This window comes from Heptranchias perlo, chromosome 5 (assembly GCF_035084215.1).
Source record: "Heptranchias perlo isolate sHepPer1 chromosome 5, sHepPer1.hap1, whole genome shotgun sequence".
Taxonomy (NCBI): domain Eukaryota; kingdom Metazoa; phylum Chordata; class Chondrichthyes; order Hexanchiformes; family Hexanchidae; genus Heptranchias; species Heptranchias perlo.
The window spans coordinates 114,847,316-114,867,314 of record NC_090329.1 but is presented as its reverse complement, the minus strand read 5'-3'; the positions used below and the strand labels follow the sequence as shown (position 1 = coordinate 114,867,314).

Sequence of the window (19,999 nt, the reverse complement as noted above, 5' to 3'; positions counted from 1 at the left end):
ACACACTCTCATATTCACACACACACACACACACACACACTCACCCTCAATCATATTCACACACACACACACACTCACCCTCAATCATATTCACACACACACTCTCATATCCACACTCACTCACTCTCAATCATATTCACACACACACTCATATTCACACTCACTCACTCTCAATCATATTCACACACACACACTCTCATATTCACACTCACACACACTCATATTCACACTCACTCACTCTCAATCCTACACACACACACTCATATTCACACTCACTCACTCTCAATCATATTCACACACACACACTCTCTCTCATATTCACACTCACTCACCCTCAATCATATTCACACACACTCTCATATTCACACTCACTCACCCTCAATCATACACACACACTCATATTCACACTCACTCACTCTCAATCATATTCACACACACACTCTCATATTCACACTCATTCACCCTCAATCATATTCACACACACACACACTCATATTCACACTCACTCACTCTCAATCATATTCACATTCACTCACTCTCAATCATATTCACACACACACTCATATTCACACTTACTCACCCTCAATCATATTCACACACACACTCATATTCACACTCACTCACCCTCAATCATACACACACACACTCATATTCACACTCACTCACTCTCAATCATATTCACATTCACTCACTCTCAATCATATTCACACACACACTCATATTCACACTCACTCACCCTCAATCATATTCACACACACACTCATATTCACACACACTCTCATATTCACACTCACTCACCCTCAATCGTACACACACTCTCATATTCACACTCACTCACTCTCAATCATATTCACACACACACTCATATTCACACTCACTCACCCTCAATCATACACACACTCTCATATTCACACTCACTCACTCTCAATCATATTCACACACACACTCATATTCACACACACACACTCTCATATTCACACTCACTCACTCTCAATCATATTCACACACACACATTCACACACACACACACTCTCTTATTCACACTCACTCACCCTCAATCATACACACACTCTCATATTCACACTCACTCACTCTCAACCATATTCACACACACTCATATTCACAGTCACTCATTCTCAATCATATTCACACACCCACTCTCATATTCACACTCATTCACCCTCAATCATATTCACACACACTCACCCTTAATCATACACACACTCTCATATTCACACTCACTCACTCTCAACCATATTCACACACACTCATATTCACATTCACTCACTCTCAATCATATTCACACACACACTCATATTCACACTCACTCACCCTCAATCATATTCACACACACACTCATATTCACACACACTCTCATATTCACACTCACTCACCCTCAATCATACACACACTCTCATATTCACACTCACTCACTCTCAATCATATTCACACACACACTCATATTCACACTCACTCACCCTCAATCATACACACACACACTCATATTCACACTCACTCACTCTCAATCATATTCACATTCACTCACTCTCAATCATATTCACACACACACACTCATATTCACACTCACTCACCCTCAATCATATTCACACACACACTCATATTCACACTCACTCACTCTCAATCATATTCACACACACACTCATATTCACACACACACACTCTCATATTCACACTCACTCACTCTCAATCATATTCACACACACACTCATATTCACACACACACACACTCATATTCACACTCACTCACCCTCAATCATACACACACTCTCATATTCACACTCACTCACTCTCAACCATATTCACACACACTCATATTCACAGTCACTCACTCTCAATCATATTCACACACCCACTCTCATATTCACACTCACTCACCCTCAATCATATTCACACACACGTACACACACACTCATATTCACACTCACTCACCCTCAATCATATTCACACACACACCCTCAATCATATTCACACACACACTCTCATATTCACACTCACTCACCCTCAATCATACACACACACTCATATTCACACTCACTCACCCTCAATCATATTCACACACACACTCTCATATTCACACTCACTCACCCTCACTCATATTCACACACACACTCTCATATTCACACTCACTCACCCTCACTCATATTCACACACACACACTCATATTCACACTCACTTACTCTCAATCATATTCACACACACGTACACACACACTCTCATATTCACACTCACTCACCCTCAATCATATTCACACACACACACTCTCATATTCACACTCACTCACCCTCAATCATACACACACACACTCTCATATTCACACTCACTCACCCTCAATCATACACACACACACTCTCATATTCACACTCACTCACCCTCAATCATAATCACACACACACACACACACACACAACCTGTCACTGACAGACATGCTTCCTGAATTCAGTGTTTGCAGAGATCTTTTAGAAGTTTACGAGCCAGTGCTGCCAGGCCTTGGATGGACACTGTCCTCCATTTCCCCCCACCCCATGTAGTCAATCAATGCCTATCTCACTCTCCTCACTGCTGGCAGCCCTCGATTCCACCATGATCCAAACCCCACATTCCACCTCTCTTGTCCCAAGCCTTAGGACCCCCATCTACTGTTCTACCAGACCACAAGAACCGCCCCCCCCATGATATAGCACATCTTCATAGAGTTTTTTGAAGGAGTCACCAATTCGATAGATATGGAAATACAGTATATTTGAATAAGGTGTCTCACTTGTTGGTTAAATGTAGGCATATCATATAAGTAGCAGAATGGATTGAACTCTGGTTAACGGACAGGAAACAAAAGAGTTAAGGTACGTGGAGTGTTCTTCTGATTGGAGAAGAGTTAGAAGTGGTGTACCCCAGGGTCATTGCTGGGTCCAGTTTTGTTCTTGGTATATGTAAATGATTTAGACTTGGGTATGGGGAAAAGGATCTCAAAATTTACCGAAGTCCAAAAGTAGGAGGTTTGGGAAACAGCGAGGAGGAATGTAAAAGACTTCAGGAAGACAGGTTAGTGGAAATCGAACTCCAAATCTTTTGGGCCTTTCTTCAATTTCAAAGGTTAAGTGCAAGCATAGAATAGATGCTGCAGGATTGCACAAAAGGTTACAATACACCACCTTCTCTTCCACATTATTAGGAGAAAGAAAGGAATTGCAATTATATAGTGCCTTTCATGACCTCAGGACATCCCAAAGCGCTTTACAACTAGTGAAGTACTTTTAAAATGTAGTCACTGTTGTAATGTATGAAACGCAGCAGCAAGGTCCCACAAACAGCAATGTGATAACGACCAGAGAATCTGTTTTAGTGATGTTGGTTGAGGAACAAATATTGGCCAGGACAGCGGGGAGAACTCCCCTGCTCTTCTTCGAGTAGGCCATGGGATCTTGTACGTCTACCTGAGAGGGCAGACGGGGCCTCAATTTAACATCGCATCCGAAAGACGGTACCTCCGATAGTGCAGCACATTGGCATAAATGATGCTCTGGATGTTTAGATAAAAGCTGCTTTGGAGGCAGCATCATGACACCATCGGTAGATTCAGTACATTGACTGTCTCAGTTCCCAAACGCTGAATGACGGGGGTCGGGGGAGAGGCGGGTGTCAGTACGTGGAATCTGTGCTGCGGCCCAGGACTGCGGGGGGAAAGTCAAGGTGGAGAGTTGTGCTCGTGTAGTGCCTGGCATCTCCTAGCGGCCAGTTATTGGGGCGTTGGTGGTTTGGAAGGAGACTGTATAACATGCTCCTGGCTTCGAGGTGTCAGGCAAGAGAAAGAAAAAAAAATTGCCCAAAGAAAGGCAACAAACATGTTCCAAAAAATACACCATGAAACAGTTTTTTTGAAAGTGCTTTTTTTAAAATTTAAAGAAAATCTCATTTTCCCCCCCTCAGGTGCAAAATTTCCCATAAAATGGACTGCACCAGAAGCTGCATTGTATGGGAGGTTCACAATCAAGTCAGATGTATGGTCCTTTGGAATTCTACTGACAGAGCTGGTGACTAAGGGGAGAGTACCATATCCAGGTAAGATCTACCAGGGAATAAAAGGTCTCATTTGGTGTGACGGAGCAGGGCAAGCAGCTGTCAGCACTGCCGTCACTCAACCTCAACAGGGATCCTAAAAAGGACTCCTATTTTCTGCCTATTTTTAAATAAAGTATTGAAACATTCTTTCTCCAACAATACTATTTGAGATCAATTTTAAACTAGCGATTTTAAAAAGGCAATCAATTTGTTAAAAGGAAAAGTTCCAGCAGATAGTTGAATATTTTAACTCTGCAAATTGGTTTTGGATTCAATTCTGTGGACCTCATTGTTCCTAAAGTTAATTGCACTTTATAACCTGTAAAATGGCCACTGTCAGTCCTTGAGGCAGGTTTTTGATCTGAATGTTAACTCAAAAATTCTTATACTTTTCTAAAGTATAAAAAAAGGTCATTTAAGGTGGTGGGTTGTTTTTTTTCATAGAATCATAGAAAGGTTACAGCACGGAAGGAGGCCATTCAGCCCATCGAGTCCACACCGGCTCCATGCAAGAGCAATCCAGCTAGTCCCACTCCCCTATCCTATCCCCGTAGACATGCAAATTTTTTCCTTTCAAGTACTTATCCAGTTCCCTTTTGAAGGCCATGATTGAATCTGCCTCCACCACCCCCTCGGGCAGTGCATTCCAGATCCTAACCACTCGCTGTGTAAAAAAAAAAGTTTTTCCTCATGTCACCTTTGATTCTTTTGCCAATCATCTTAGACACCTTTTAAAACTGTCATCTTACCAAATTCAAAAAGCAAGACTTTCATCGATTATACAGATCAAAAGCTGAGCTATTGTCGTTAAGGGAGATGAAGTTGGTTAGAAGATGACTTTTCAGCTATTGGATGTGGGTTCAGATTCGGCCTAAACCAATGGATCTTAAACAGAGAGAGCTTCCGGAGTCTTGTTCGGTTTTCTAACGGATATTCACAAATAACACCAAACGGCCATAAATTCAGTGCTAATTTGGCGATCACAGACAAGGAGGATTGCTGGTGTGCGAATTGGAAACAATCTGCTGACTCAGTAGAAGTGAGGCTGGAGGTGAAGGGTTTTCTGTCCATTAATAGTCATTTTGAACTCTGCTTCTCTGGGGAAAATTTGGACAACGTAAAGAGTAAGTGGCCCACGCAGTCCTTTATTATTATAGATTGATTCAAACTATGAGATCACCACAAAGGAGGGCATTGTATGCTGAGCTGATATCCAGAGACATTGGGCTCGATATTAGCAGGGCAGCGGGTTCTCAGCGGGGGGTCGACTGGGCGCGTGGGTGACGCGCCTGGTGAAATCAGTGTGCTCCACACGGAATCGCAGGCTAATTGCTTACCTGTGCTTCCGGGTTTCGCGTTGGTAAGCTGCGCGGCGGGCGGACTGCGCGTGCGCAGCATAGGCTGTCAGCTGGAGGAGCCCTATTTAAAGGGGCAGTCCTCCACTGACTGATACTGCAGAAAATGGGAAAAATTACAGCATGGAGCAGCCCAGGGGGAAGGCTGCTCCCAGGTTTAATGATGCCTCACTCCAGGTATCATTGGATGGGGTGAGGAGGAGGGGGAGGACAGAGATCTTCCTCCCGGCGGGCGGGAGGAAGCGGCCTGCCTCTGCCACCAAGAAGGCCTGGCTTGAGGTGGCAGAGGAGGTCACCTGCACCACCAACATATCGCACACCTGCATACAATGCAGGAGGCGCTGCAATGACCTAAGTAGGTCAGCCAAAGTGAGTACACTTACTCATTCCCCAAAACTCCGTCTGCCACATCACCGCCCCCACCCCACATCTCCTTCTGCACTGCCAACACTACTCTATCACATCACTCCTCACACCCACTCAAAGCTCATCCTCATCTTACCTGCCCTTACTCACCTCACCAGTACTCATCCCACCACTACCACTCAACCCAATCCTCATACAATCTCATGGCTCTATCTCATACTCACCCTCTCATGCATCTCTTTCACAGTCAGCCTCACTCAACCTGCCACTACCTGTGCTGCAGCCACAGGGCATGCATCAGATATGTGCAGTCGGAAGCGTAAGGCAAATGTGTCGTGAGCATGAAGGGGATGCACAAGGGTGTTTGAGGGTTTGTCATGGTTTTTACCTATATTTAATTTCTGATCAACTCACATTACATATTATATTGTCACCACTACTGCCACGTCTTTGCGAATCTTGTCTGGTTTGTGCAATAATGCCCTTTCCTGAGGATCACTATGAAGATCCACACCTGATGCCACCTGGTGTCACTGCAGAATGGATGTAGGTGTATTTGCAGGGCTCTTTTGTGCAGACGACTGAGAGACGTCGGCCATGTCCCCGGTGGCACCCTGGAAGGATGCGGAGGAGAAGTTGTTGAGGGCAGTGGTGACTTTGACAGCGACAGGTAAGAAGATGGTGCTCGGGCCAGCCGGGAGCAGCTCGGCATGAAGGAGGCTGCAGATGTCCACGACTACATGTCGAGTGACTCTGATCCTCCGTGTGCATTGCTGCTTAGAGAGGTCCAGGAAGCTGAGCCTCGGTCTGTAGACCCTGTGCCGAGGGTAGTGCCTTCTGCGATGCATCTCTCTCTGCGGTTGCCCTCCCTCCTGCTGTGCAGGTGGATGTGTCACAGCACTGTGTTGTGGAGCTCCACATGTCAGAGGTGGACGGCGTGGCCGGCGAGGCTGGTGATGCTGTTCGCCCTCCGAGGAGGTCACGACTGCAGCTACGGCGGCCCCCATCTGGAAGAGGGGGTCCGCAAGGTAGGTAAATGTGTCTGGATCCCGGGGTAAGTGTGTAAATTGGTGAATTTTACTGTTAGGAAGAGGGTGGTGGAGGCCAAACTTTGTCCAAAGTGACAGAGTGGCCTCCTGCAATGAGTGAGGGTCTTCCCCACCACCTGTCAAATGGAACATTGCAGCTGTCACAGGCTGATGGCTGCAACACGTCCATTTGAACTGGGAGTGTTTCCCCCAGTACGGGAAACAGTCTCAGTTCATTTCAAAATCCCACCCCTCCTAAAATATCAGGTCTGTAAACAACCTGAAGTACCTGGTTAAGTACTTTAAGTGGCACCCCACTGGCTTTAATTGCCGGTGGGAGTCCCACATGCGGGGGCTGCGCGCGCATGTCAGCGCGTCACTGGGGAACCCGGAAGTGGGCGGGTTGGAGCCGGACTCCAGACCCGCCCCAGGAATCCCCGATTTTCGCAGCCCCCCCGCCAGGAACGCACCCGATCACGGGTGCGAAAACCGAGCCCATTAGTTCACTAACTTCACCATTTAGTATTTTTTTTCACCACACACTTATAGTGAAGACTGGCCTCAAGCTCCCAGTGTTTTCCAAGGGACAAATCAAGGAGTGCTAAATTTGGGCTTGAAAACAAAGATACTGTCCATTGTTCAAAGCATTGGACAAGGAGCTTTCACACATGACCACAGATATGAAAATCTACCTTTGGGTGTTCCACGGTTATATTCTCGTCCCAACAGTAAGAAGAAAGAAAGAACAAACTTGGATTTATACAGCACCTTTCACGACCTCAGGACGCCCCAAAGCTCTTTACAGTCAATGAAGTACTTTTGATGTGTAGTTACTGTTGTAATGTAGGGCAATACGGCAGCCAATTTGCGCGCAGCAAGATCCCACAAGCACGATGAGCGGATAATCTTGTTTTTTTTATATTGGTTGAGGGATAAATATTGGCCAGGACACCAGGGAGAACTTCCCTGCTCTTTTTCGAATAGTGCCATGGGATTTTTTTTTATACTCGTTCATGGGATGTGGGCGTCGCTGGCGAGGCCGGCATTTATTGCCCATCCCTAATTGCCCTTGAGAAGGTGGTGGTGAGCCGCCGCCTTCTTGAACCGCTGCAGTCTGTGCGGTGAAGGTTCTCCCACAGTGCTGTTAGGAAGGGAGTTCCAGGATTTTGACCCAGCGACGATGAAGGAATGGCGATATAGTTCCAAGTCAGGATGGTGTGTGACTTGGAGGGGAACGTGCAGGTGGTGTTGTTCCCATGTGTCTGCTGCTCTTGTCCTTCTAGGTGGTAGAGGTTGCGGGTTTCGGAGGTGCTGTCGAAGAAGCCTTGGCAGGTTGCTGCAGTGCATCCTGTGGATGGAACACACTGCAGCCACTGTGCGCTGGTGGTGAAGGGAGTGAATGTTTAGAATGGTGGATGGGGTGTCAATCAAGCGGGCTGCTTTATCTTGGATGGTGTTGAGCTTCTTGAGTGTTGTTGGAGCTGCACTCATCCAGGCAAGTGGAGAGTATTCCATCACACTCCTGACTTGTGCCTTGTAGATGGTGGAAAGGCTTTGGGGAGTCAGGAGGTGAGTCACTCGCCGCAGAATACCCAGCCTCTGACCTGCTCTCGTAGCCACAGTATTTACATGGCTGGTCCAGTTAAGTTTCTGGTCAATGGTGACCCCCAGGATGTTGATGGTGGGGGATTCGGCGATGGTAATGCAGTTGAATGTCATGGGGAGGTGGTTAGATTCTCTCTTGTTGGAGATGGTCATTGCCTGGCACTTATCTGGCGCGAATGTTACTTGCCACTTATGAGCCCAAGCCTGGATGTTGTCCAGGTCTTGCTGCATGCGGGCTCGGACTGCTTCATTATCTGAGGAGTACATCCACCTGAGAGGGCGGACGGGGCCTCGGTTTAACGCCTCATCCGAAAGTCGACACCTCTGACCGTGCAGCGTTCCCTCAGTACTGCACTTAGGTGTCGGCCTAGGTTATGTGCTCAAGTCTCTGGAGTGGGACTTGAACCAGAGGCAAGAGTGTTACCAATTGAGCCAAAGCTGACACATGAGAGTAAGAGAGAGACCTGTTTTAATTAATTGCTGCACAGTGGTGCTCGCCTGCTTTTTTTTGACACTGGGAGTGAGGACCACCACCAGTGGAAGGGGAAGGAGCAGAGAATGGGCTGGACCCACGTTATTTTAGAAATGACTAGACTTCCACACCCTGCATCTTAATTTGCTGAGAATTCACACAACTGGAATCCTCCTGTGAAAGAGTTCTGGGGCAGTGGCACGAAGTGGGTTGTTTTGCTTTTTGTTTTACCTTTTGTTTTGCCGTTATCGCTGCGCCACATTCTGTACAAGCAGGTAGCAGTCACCGGCCAGCCTCAGCCTGGTCAATATAATACACCCACAGGAGCAACAGGCAATCGGTGCTCGTGTGGGCTCTCTGTACAAGGTAAAGGCTGGGGAACACCATTATTCAAAAGATCAGATTGCGTTCATACCGCCCATCTGAAAATACTCCCCAGAGTGCTTGCTGCTGACGCTAGATGCCAGAAGTTGAGAATGTTCCGACCCAACAGAGATGATCCCAATGAATACAAAATTCAGAAAATGTAAGGAAAGAAACTCTTTTTTTCAAATTAAAGAGACGGAAAGATTTAGGTACTTGTATTTCAAGTTAACTATTGGTATCTTCATGAGTATTCTAACAAGAGTTTGAAAATAGAAGTGCCTCACTGTTGGTGGCAATTGACTATGTGACAATCGGGCCTCTTGAACCAGGAGTAGCGAAAAAAAACTACAGCCAGCGTTCTCACTCTTGATCACTTGTCCCGTGACTCCTGCTGAAACGGTCACCTGGTGTGTGGATATTGGGTGATAGAAGTGTGCCCTCCATGATTAAATGGCCTGTTGACACAGTCTCTGCTCACACATGGGCAGAGTAACAATGGGCTACTGGGGGGAGCAATAGGAATGGAATCATTGAGTGGATTTATTTATTTTCCTTGTGTATATAAATCTCTTCAGTTAATTTTGAATCACCGCCCTCCAGTGCTGTGGTACCATGAATTGGCTCACCTCACCACCACAATCCTTTGTGTTTTCCCCACTCCCTTCATTAAAAACTTGAGGAAATCCATCTTATTCTCAGCAGCAGTTTGGAACAAATTCCATGTAGCTAACTACCTCCATTGTGGAATTGTATTTGCAAAAAGTTACATTTTCAGTATGAATTTTTAAATTAAAAAAAAACTTAATTTCTGCGGTACAGAATCAGAGAAAGTCACAGCACAGAAGGAGGCCATTCGGCCCATCGTGTCCCTGCCGGCCAAAAAAGAGCTATCCAGCTTAATCCCACTTTCCAGCTCTTGGTCCGTAGCCCTGTAGGTTACAGCACTTCAGGTGCACATCCAAGTACTTTTTAAATGAGTTAAGGGTTTCTGCCTCTACCACCCTTTCAGGCAGTGAGTTCCAGACCCCCACCACCCTCTGGTAGAAAAAAATTCTCCTCAGCTTCCCTCTAATCCTTCTACCAATTACTTTAAATCCAAGCCCCCTGGTCACTGACCCCTCTGCTAAGGGAAATAGTTCCTCCCTATCCACTCTATCTAGTCCCATCATAATTTTATACACCTCAACTAAACCTCTTTGTTCCAAAGAAAACAACCCCAGCCTATCCAATCTTTTCTCATAGCTAAAATTCTCCAGCCCTGGCAACATCCTCGTAAATCTTCTCTGTACCCTCTCTAGTGCAATCACATCTTTCCTGTAATGTGGTGACCAGAACTGTACGCAGTGGCCTAACCAATGTTTTATACAGTTCTAGCATAACCTCCCTGCTCTTATACTCTATGCCTCGGCTAATAAAGGAAAGTATCCCCCCGTATGCCTTTTTAACCACCTTATCTACCTATCCTGCTACCTCCAGGAATCTGTGGACATGTACTCCAAGGTCCCTCTGTTCCTCTACACCTCTCAGTATCCTCCCATTTATTGTGTACTCCCTTGCCTTGTTTGCCCTCCCCAAATGCATTACCTCACACTTCTCTGGATTGAATTCCATTTGCCACTTTTCTGCCCACCTGACCAGTCGATTGATATCTTCCTGCAGTCTACAGCTTTCCTCCTCACTATCAACCACACAGCCAATTTTTGTATGATCTGCAAACTTCTTGATCAAGCATTCAAACATTCAAGTCCAAATCATTTATATTTACAACAAAAAGCAAGGGACCTACTACTGAGCCCTGCGGAATCCCACTGGAAACAGCCTTCCAGTCACAAAAACACCCGTCAACCATTACCCTTTGCTTCCTGTCAATTTTGGGTCCAACTTGCCACTTTCCCTTGGATCCCATGGGCTTTTACTTTTTGACCAGTCTGCCATGTGGGACCTTGTCAAAAGCCTTGCTAAAATCCATGTACACTACATCAAACGCACTACCCTTATTGACCCTCCTTGTTATCTGCTCAAAAAATTCAATCAAGTTAGTCAGACACGACCTTCCCTTAACAAATCCATGCTGGCTGCCCTTGATTAACCCGTGCCTTCCAAATGACTATTTACGCTCTCCCACAGAAACGATTCCAATAATTTGCCCACCACTGAGGTTAGACTGACTGGCCTATAATTACTCGGTCTATCTCTTTCTCCCTTTTTAAACAACGGTACAACATTAGCGTCCTCCAATCCTCCGGCACCATGCCTGTAGCCAGTGAGGATTGGAAAATGATGGTCAGAGCTTCCGCCATTTCTTCTCTTGCTTCTCTTAACAGCCTGGGATACATTTCATCCGGGCCTGGCGATTTATCTACTTTCAAAAGATACTAAACCCCTTAATACTTCCTCTCTCACTATGTTTATCCCTCCTCCTTAACTACAATCTCTGCATCGTCCCCCTCTTTTGTGAAGACAGACGCAAAGTATTCATTAAGAACCATACCCACATCTTCTGCCTCCGCACATGGGGCCTATTAAAGACTAAAAAGGTAACCTATTAACCATGACCTAACAGGGTACATTAGCCTAATGATTATGGTTACTGGGCTAGCAACCCAGAGGTCGCCAGTTCAAATCCCACCATGGCAAGTTGATAATTTATGAGCTGGCACTATGCAAGTTGCTGAATTGTTGGAAAAACCTAATGTATATTCAGGGAAGGAACCTGCCACTCCTACCTGGTCTGGCCTATGTGTAACTCCAGTCCCACACTATATGCCCTTGACTCTTAATGCACTCAGGGCAACTCAGGATTGGCAATAAATACTGCCTTACCAGTGTTGCCCAGTTCCCAAGAACTAACATAAATAAAATTTGAGATGATGGGTATGGTTAGAATTGGTTATAAACTGCATTGATCCGGTGTAGTCTTCACATAAATGGGAAATCATTTCTTGACAATGCTTTATTACACTTTGATAGTGTGTGTATATGTTCTGTATACATATTTTTACCTTAAATACTGTCTCAACCACCCTCTCTGTCCCCAATCAGGTATGAATAATCGTGAGGTGTTGGAGCAGGTGGAGCGTGGGTACAGGATGGCATCTCCACAGGATTGCCCCAGCTCCCTTCATGAGCTCATGATACAATGTTGGAAGAAAGACCCAGAAGAGAGGCCTACCTTTGAGTATCTACAAGCCTTCCTAGAGGACTACTTCACTGCAACAGAGCCTCAGTATCAGCCAGGAGACAACCTGTGACCTGCTGTGTTATAAAAAACTGCTAGTCTTTGGGTGCTCCTCCCCTTTTTCCATTGCCATTACACATTGCCCAGTTAGGTGATTTCCAGAGCCTGAATCGCCATTCTGCAGAAACTGGAATCTTCCAATATCATGCCCTAGCTCCCTCGCCGTGGAAAACAGGCCCTTTTCCTTCTTCTTGAGACTCCGTGTTTAATTGAGGCTTTTTTTGAATATGTCAGAATGTTAGTATTGTATAATAGTCATTGTTAAAATGATGGAGAACCATCTCTAAAATGCTACTTATTGCCCAAATATCGTCTTCCCCCTGCCTGACTGTCAGTTTATCTGAACTCTTCAATGTTAACAAAACCTGAGGAGTTTCAAGTAGTCAAGTACGGTCTCAGGACCACGTTAAAAGCCAGTGGCATTGAGTGAATATCTCCTTCCTTTACTGCAAGACCGCCGTTTTCTTTCTAAAGTGTTTTTGCATAAGACTCTGCAAACATCCGAAAATTTACACTCGATGTTACTCCAGCTCGGCAGCGAAGATGAAGGTCATTTGCAGCTGAAAATCTTGCAAAGTAATAAAACTGAGACTCATATTTGCTTCTTTTTCCCCCAGACACTTGCATATTGCCATGTTTGTGAGCCACTTGGTGACATTGGATGCTGCCAAAAGCAATTGTCTTTTTGTTTTGCATATTGTTGCACCACCCTTATCACTGTTGCGCTGATTTGGTTTTATTACTACTTTGTTTAAGTTTATAGACTTGTCAGATTTTTTTTAAAACCTAGTGATGTAATATTATGTCATCTGAAAAGTATATATTTAAAGAAATTGTGCTAAAATTCTACATACTTATCATGTACCCCGATGATAAAAAATGATCCAGCTTTCCAGTGATGCAAATCAGACTGCAATCCATGTGGTAAAACGTACACTCAACATTCTTAAAGTTGATGGTATTCCTTACATCTCTGAGTATACTTGCCAGATTGACAGCTCGGTGCTGGGAACTGGTAAGAGATGGAAGTTCACTGTACAGACTACATCTTGTGGGAGTATTGCTTTAACACGTTTGACAATTCACAATCATGCCGAACATTCTAGAGTGCGAGAGACTAACCCTTACCCTGAGAAGCACACAGGGACTCCAATAGGGTTAGCACGACAAATGCAGTCACTAGTGCTTTAAAGGATAAAATGAGAGTTTCTATCTACAGCCATTCCAGAGTGTCCTTTACGTCTAACTTCATTTGCTGATTTTTTTTTTAAGCTTTTATACACATAACTTTGACCCATGTGCAGTAATCAATTGTGTCTCCAGATTGCTTCCTGTACAGCCAATGACATCTTAAAGGATTATTTTAAGAGAATTACTATGCACTCGATAACTTTGATAGCAGATGCACAAATGTAGTAATGTGTTTTAGGATGTTACTACATTCCTTTAATTGGCCGTGTGGTCCAAACTTTGGATTCTTGGTATTTGTACATTTTAACCAGATGATGCCTCTGCATTAATTTTTTTCTCTCTCCCAACTCACATTATGAATATAACATTTCAATTGTCATTAAATATACATTTTACGGTTTCTGTACCAGTTGACGTGTTTTACATAACTATTCAATTTTCCTAATCCAGTTCTTGTCATTTTAAAACCTGTATAATAAAGATCTTACCCAGGTCAGCCCACCTCTGGAATCATTTGTACTGTGTTCAAATTCATCTGTACACAGGACAATAAAAAGTACAAGTCCTTAATTTGCAGGAAGAGGTTAACACCTTTATTTTTTTTACAGAAACGTACTAATGTGTGATGATGGGAAAGGACCTTTTTGATTGAGTGCAATTGGCCAGCATTTGCACCAGTGACTTGCATGTGTAAATGATGTGCAATTTATTTGGACAAGGTTTGAATTGTGGGTGCATAATTCCAAGACTTAATTTGTGTAATGTTGTAGACATAATATTGACTGCAGTCATCATTTAGAGTTATTACACACTGGCTGCAATCCCCATTCAGAACTACTACACATTGGCTGTAATCCCCATTCAGATCTACTACACACTGGCTGTAATCCCCATTTAGAACTACTACATGTTGGCTGCAATCCCCATTCAGATCTACTACACACTGGCTGTAATCCCCATTCAGATCTACTACACACTGGCTGTAATCCCCATTTAGAACTACTACACATTGGCTGCAATCCCCATTCAGATCTACTACACACTGGCTGTAATCCCCATTTAGAACTACTACATGTTGGCTGCAATCCCCATTCAGATCTACTACACACTGGCTGTAATCCCCATTCAAAACTACTACATGTTGGCTGCAATCCCCATTCAGATCTACTACATGTTGGCTGCAATCCCCATTCAGATCTACTACACACTGGCTGTAATCCCCATTCAGATCTACTACACACTGGCTGTAATCCCCATTTAGAAGTACTACATGTTGGCTGCAATCACCATTCAACAACAACAACCTGCATTTATATAGCACCTTTAATGTAGTAAAACATCCCAAGCACTTCACAGGATCGTTATCAAGCAGAATTTGTCACCGAACCACATAAGGAGATAATAGGACAAGTGACCAAAAGCAAAGTCAGAGGTAGGTTTTAAGGAATGTCTTAAAGGATGAGAGAGAGATAGAGAGGCGGAGAGGTTGAGGGAGGGAATTCCAGAGCTTAGGGCCTAGGCAGCTGAAGGCACAGCCACCAATGGTGGAGCGATTAAAATCGGGGATGCGCAAGAGGCAAGAATTGTAGGAGCGCAGAGATCTCATAGGGCTGTAGGAGGTTACAGAGGTTGGGAGGGGGCGAGGCCATGGAGGGATTTGAAAACAAGGAATGAGAATTTTAAAATTGAGGTGTTCCCGGACCGGGAGCCAATGTAGGTCAGTGATTACTGGATGATGGGTAACGGGACTTGGTGCGAGTTAGGATCCGGGCAGCAGAGTTTTGGATGAGCTCAAGTTTATGGAGGGTGGAAGATGGGAGGCCGGCCAGGAGAACACTGGAATAGTCGAGTCTGGAGGTAATAAAGACATGGATGAGGGTTTCAGCAGCAGATGAACTGAGGCAGGGGCGGAGTCGGGCGATGTTACGGAGGTGAAAGTAGACAGTCTTGGTGATGGAGAGAATATGGGGTCGGAAGCTCAGCTCAGGGTCAAAGAAGACGCCAAAGTTGCGAACAGTCTGGTTCAGCCTCAGACCGTGGCCAGGCTACTACTACACAACACTCCACTGGAACCATGCTGCAGCACTCTTCACTCCAACTGTGGGATTCAAAGGAGTTGTTTGGAAGATAAGAAATCAATTTAATTGTCATTTGGATTAAAAGCGCTTGAGATTTTACTGTTTCTTACCCTCCATGCCATATCTGACATTCAGATGTGAGGCTCTTACTTAAAGGGGCAATGTTAAAATCTTTTCCATCAGTGAGAAAATGGAAAGGGTAGATTGTGAAAGATGCAGAGTGGAATGGCAGACAACCTGGAATCAACAAGTGTGAACTGGACAAAAGGGCAGGTGAAAGTCACAGAGACCAGCTCCTGCATCTTGCACCATTAGATGTGGAGAGAATAATACAGATAGTAGATGGGAGTTACCCAGTGTAGCCCGTACATCCACTTAAAGGGAGCAGGGGTGGCAGATGCAGCAAAGTAGAACACTACATGGTGCAACCACCTAGCATTCATATAGAATGTGTAGATGAAGAAGTTTGGGGAATGAGGGAATGGGTCTGTCGGCTTGCAGAGCAGCAGAAAGGAAAAATCTGTCAATTCAAGACACAAATGAGGGCAGTCATTCATCCCATCCGAGCTATTCAATCTAGAATAAAACAAAAACCTACATTGCTTTCATGACATCTATCTCTTGAATGAATCTAAGATGTCTGCCTCTTTTCCGAGCATTGATCACTCTTTGTATGAAGAGGTTCATTCTGATTTCGGTCCTAAGTTGTCCCTTTACCGGTTTTAGCCTATGGCTCCTTATATTTTGGTTTACCTGGAAGTAGTGCTCTGGATTATTGTTTGGATCCTTCAATCAGGTCCTCTTTCATTCGTCGCCTTTCAGAACTAAAGCCCAGTTGCTGCAGTCTTTTCTCCTAACTTGTGCCAGAGATCAGCCACGTGGGCTCTTCAACACCTATCCCTGTTGTCTTTTTGTTTCACCTTTCATCACCTTGCTGCTGAAACCCTCTTCCATGCCTTTGTCACCTCCGGACTCGACTATTCCAATGCTCCCCTGGTCGGCCTCCCGTTCTCCACCCTCCGTAAACTTCAGCTCATCCAAATCTTTACTGCTCGTATTCTGTCCTGTACCAAGCCCCGCTCACCTTGCTGATCTACATTGGCCCCTGGTCCCCCAAAACTTCACATTTAAAATTCTCATCCTCGTGTTTAAATCCCTTCATGGCCTCGCCCCTCCCTGTCTCTGGAGCTTCCTCCCACCCTGACACTGTCAGTTTCTCTGACTTTGGCCTTTTGTGCATTCCCCCAACCTTTGCCCCCACAATTAGCGACTATGCCGTCAGCTGTCCAGGCCCCACACTCAGGAATTCCCCCCTTAAACCTCCCTCCCCTTTAAGGCCCACCCTAAAACCCACCTCTTTGACCAAGCTTTCAGTCAACCCCTCCTAATATCTCTTTCTTTGGCTTGGCATCCATGTTCGTCTGATTAGGCCTCGGTGAAGCGCCTCGGGACATTTTTCTACTTTACAGCTGCTATATAAATGCAAATTATTGTTATTGTTGCTGTTGTTGCCTCGGTGACCAAAGCTAAATATTAACATTTGGAATTTTGTTGGTCCATACGCCCAGATCATCCGACCTGGGACAATATGAGATGCAGTTTTGGAGGTAATTGCAGCTGGTGGGCATCACAGGTACAAGTGCATCCATTATGTCTGCAGTGGAGAATGGTGGTGAACTCTGCAGTATCCGTGGGTGGGGAGGGAGAACAGCCAAACATTTTGTCATCACGTTTTTTTGTCTTTATGCTTCTGTGCTGTTTTGTGAACCGGGAACGTGTAGCGAGACTTCAGGTGTGCGGCCAATTCACCCGCCCACCATGTGCCACCTGTTCATTTTACTGGACAGATAATCACGAGGCCGGGCGTACGCCCGAGTATCTGATGCACACTCCTGACACATGGGAGTTCTGCGCTGGGAACACAACAGGTGAAAACTGACCCCTTGAATCGGCTCTCTGAGTTCTGATGTAAGGGGGGGGGGGTTGATTTTGTCTTTTGGGCGTCCGACCGCCGGAGGACGCTGATCGGCCACCCATTCTGGCGGTGAAGAGGCCTCCCGCCATTTTCAGGCCCCGACCTCATTTAAATTTGGCAGGCAAGCTGCGCTGCACCAAAAGGGCATCGGATTTAGGCCTCAAGGTCAGGCTGGGGCGGCCGCCAGCAAAATATTGGGGGTCGCGATCGCGAAGGGTGGGGGCCTCGGGACGGCAGCAGCCCAGATTATTTTTGTGGGCCCCAGAGAAGCACTCCTGTCCCACCGGGCCCACAAAAATAATTGGACACTTACCTCTGGCGGGCCTCTTCCGTCGCCCATGGAACTGGTCATCGTGTGCACGGCGCTGGCTCCGACCAGTTCCAATCCAATATGGCATTTGGGATCCTGTTTATGTCATAGGACCCCGATTTCCATATTAAAAGGGGCCTATCACCTGAAACAGGCAGATGCTTTGGACGCCCGGCGGCAGGCCCCTTTCAACATGGAGCCGGCCGCCTTGCCAGTGTTAACGGGACGGTGAGATTACCGACCGCATTGTAAGGTCATTACCGTCCCGCTAACACCAGACGAAGGCAGTCAAAATCAAGCCCAAGTTATCTTCAGACGCTGAGAGGCCTGCTGTGTATTGTCAGCATTTTCTGTTTTTATTTCAATTTTACAGTATGCTTTTTTGTTTTAAAATCTCAAATGAGCATATGCAGATTTTCTTTTGCTTTTTATTATTCTCACACACAATCACACACACTCAATATCTCACAATCACTCACAATATATCACATAAAATCACACACACAAAATATCACACACAAAATATCTCCCACATACAATCACACACACAAAATATCTCCCACACACAATCACACACACAAAATATCACACACAAAATATCTCCCACATACAATCACACACACAAAATATCACACACAAAATATCTCACACACAATCACACACACAAAATATTTCCCACACACAATCACACACACAAAATATCTCCCACAAACACACAATATATCTTACACAATCACACACAAAATATCACACACATCACAAAATATCACACACATCACAAAATATCACACACATCACACAAAATATTACACACAAAATCACACTCAAAATATCTCACACATACAAAACATCTCACACACACAATCACACACAAAACATCTCACACACACAATCACACACAAAATATGTTACACACACAATCACACACACAATCTCACACACACAACCACACACAAAATATCTCACACACACACAATCAAACACATAAAATATCTCTCCAACACACAACCACACACATAAAATATCTCTCACACACACAACCACAAACATAAAATATCTCACACACACACAATCAAACACATAAAATATCTCTCCAACACACAACCACACACATAAAATATCTCACACACACACAACCACAAACATAAAATATCTCACACACACACAATCAAACACATAAAATATCTCTCACACACACAACCACAAACATAAAATATCTCACACACACACAATCAAACACATAAAATATCTCTCACACACACAACCACAAACATAAAATATCTCACACACACACAATCAAACACATAAAATATCTCACACACACAATCAAACACATAAAATATCACACACAAAATATCTCTCACACAATCACACACACAAAATATTTCATACACACAAAATATCTCACATCTCACACAATCACACACAAAACATCTTGTGATCACACGCAATTACACACACACAATCTCACAATATCTGACATGCACACAATCACACACCCATAATCACACACAAAATATCTCACACACACAATCACACCCAATCACACACAAAAAATATCTCACACAGACACACACAAAATATCACTCACACAAACACACACACAAAATATCACACACTCACACAATCGCACACAAAATATCTCATGCAATCTCACACACACACACACACACACACAAAATATCAATCACACTCACGTTAGTACGTGCGAGGAGAAAAGGTAATTTCCTTCACAAACTGGATGTTTCATGTTAATTGTGGACTCTCCACAATTTATTGATTCTCCTGATGGAGGTGAATCATCTTCTATGATAAAACTTCTGTGATAAAAGTGCTGACCGTTTTCGCCAATGCCCAAAGGTAACAGAACACTTGATCATGGTGCGACTCCAATATCTCTGTTGTGCGCAATGATAGGCTTCTGTGGGAGTGACTCCA

At 44.7% G+C, this 19,999-nt stretch overlaps 1 protein-coding gene across 5 annotated transcripts in view; it reads left to right on the top strand.

The window, feature by feature from the left end:
- Window positions 1-14,199, top strand: part of LOC137322036 (tyrosine-protein kinase Fyn) — a 278,886-nt gene extending 264,687 nt beyond the window's left edge. For all 5 annotated transcript variants that reach the window (XM_067985066.1, XM_067985062.1, XM_067985065.1 and 2 more), the window contains 2 exons: window positions 3,946-4,077; window positions 12,312-14,199. In XM_067985066.1, coding sequence (XP_067841167.1) covers window positions 3,946-4,077; window positions 12,312-12,520 — 341 coding nt within the window. In that variant the 3' untranslated portion in view covers window positions 12,521-14,199. The remainder of the gene's footprint in view (window positions 1-3,945; window positions 4,078-12,311) is intronic.
- Window positions 14,200-19,999: the final 5,800 nt, after the last annotated feature.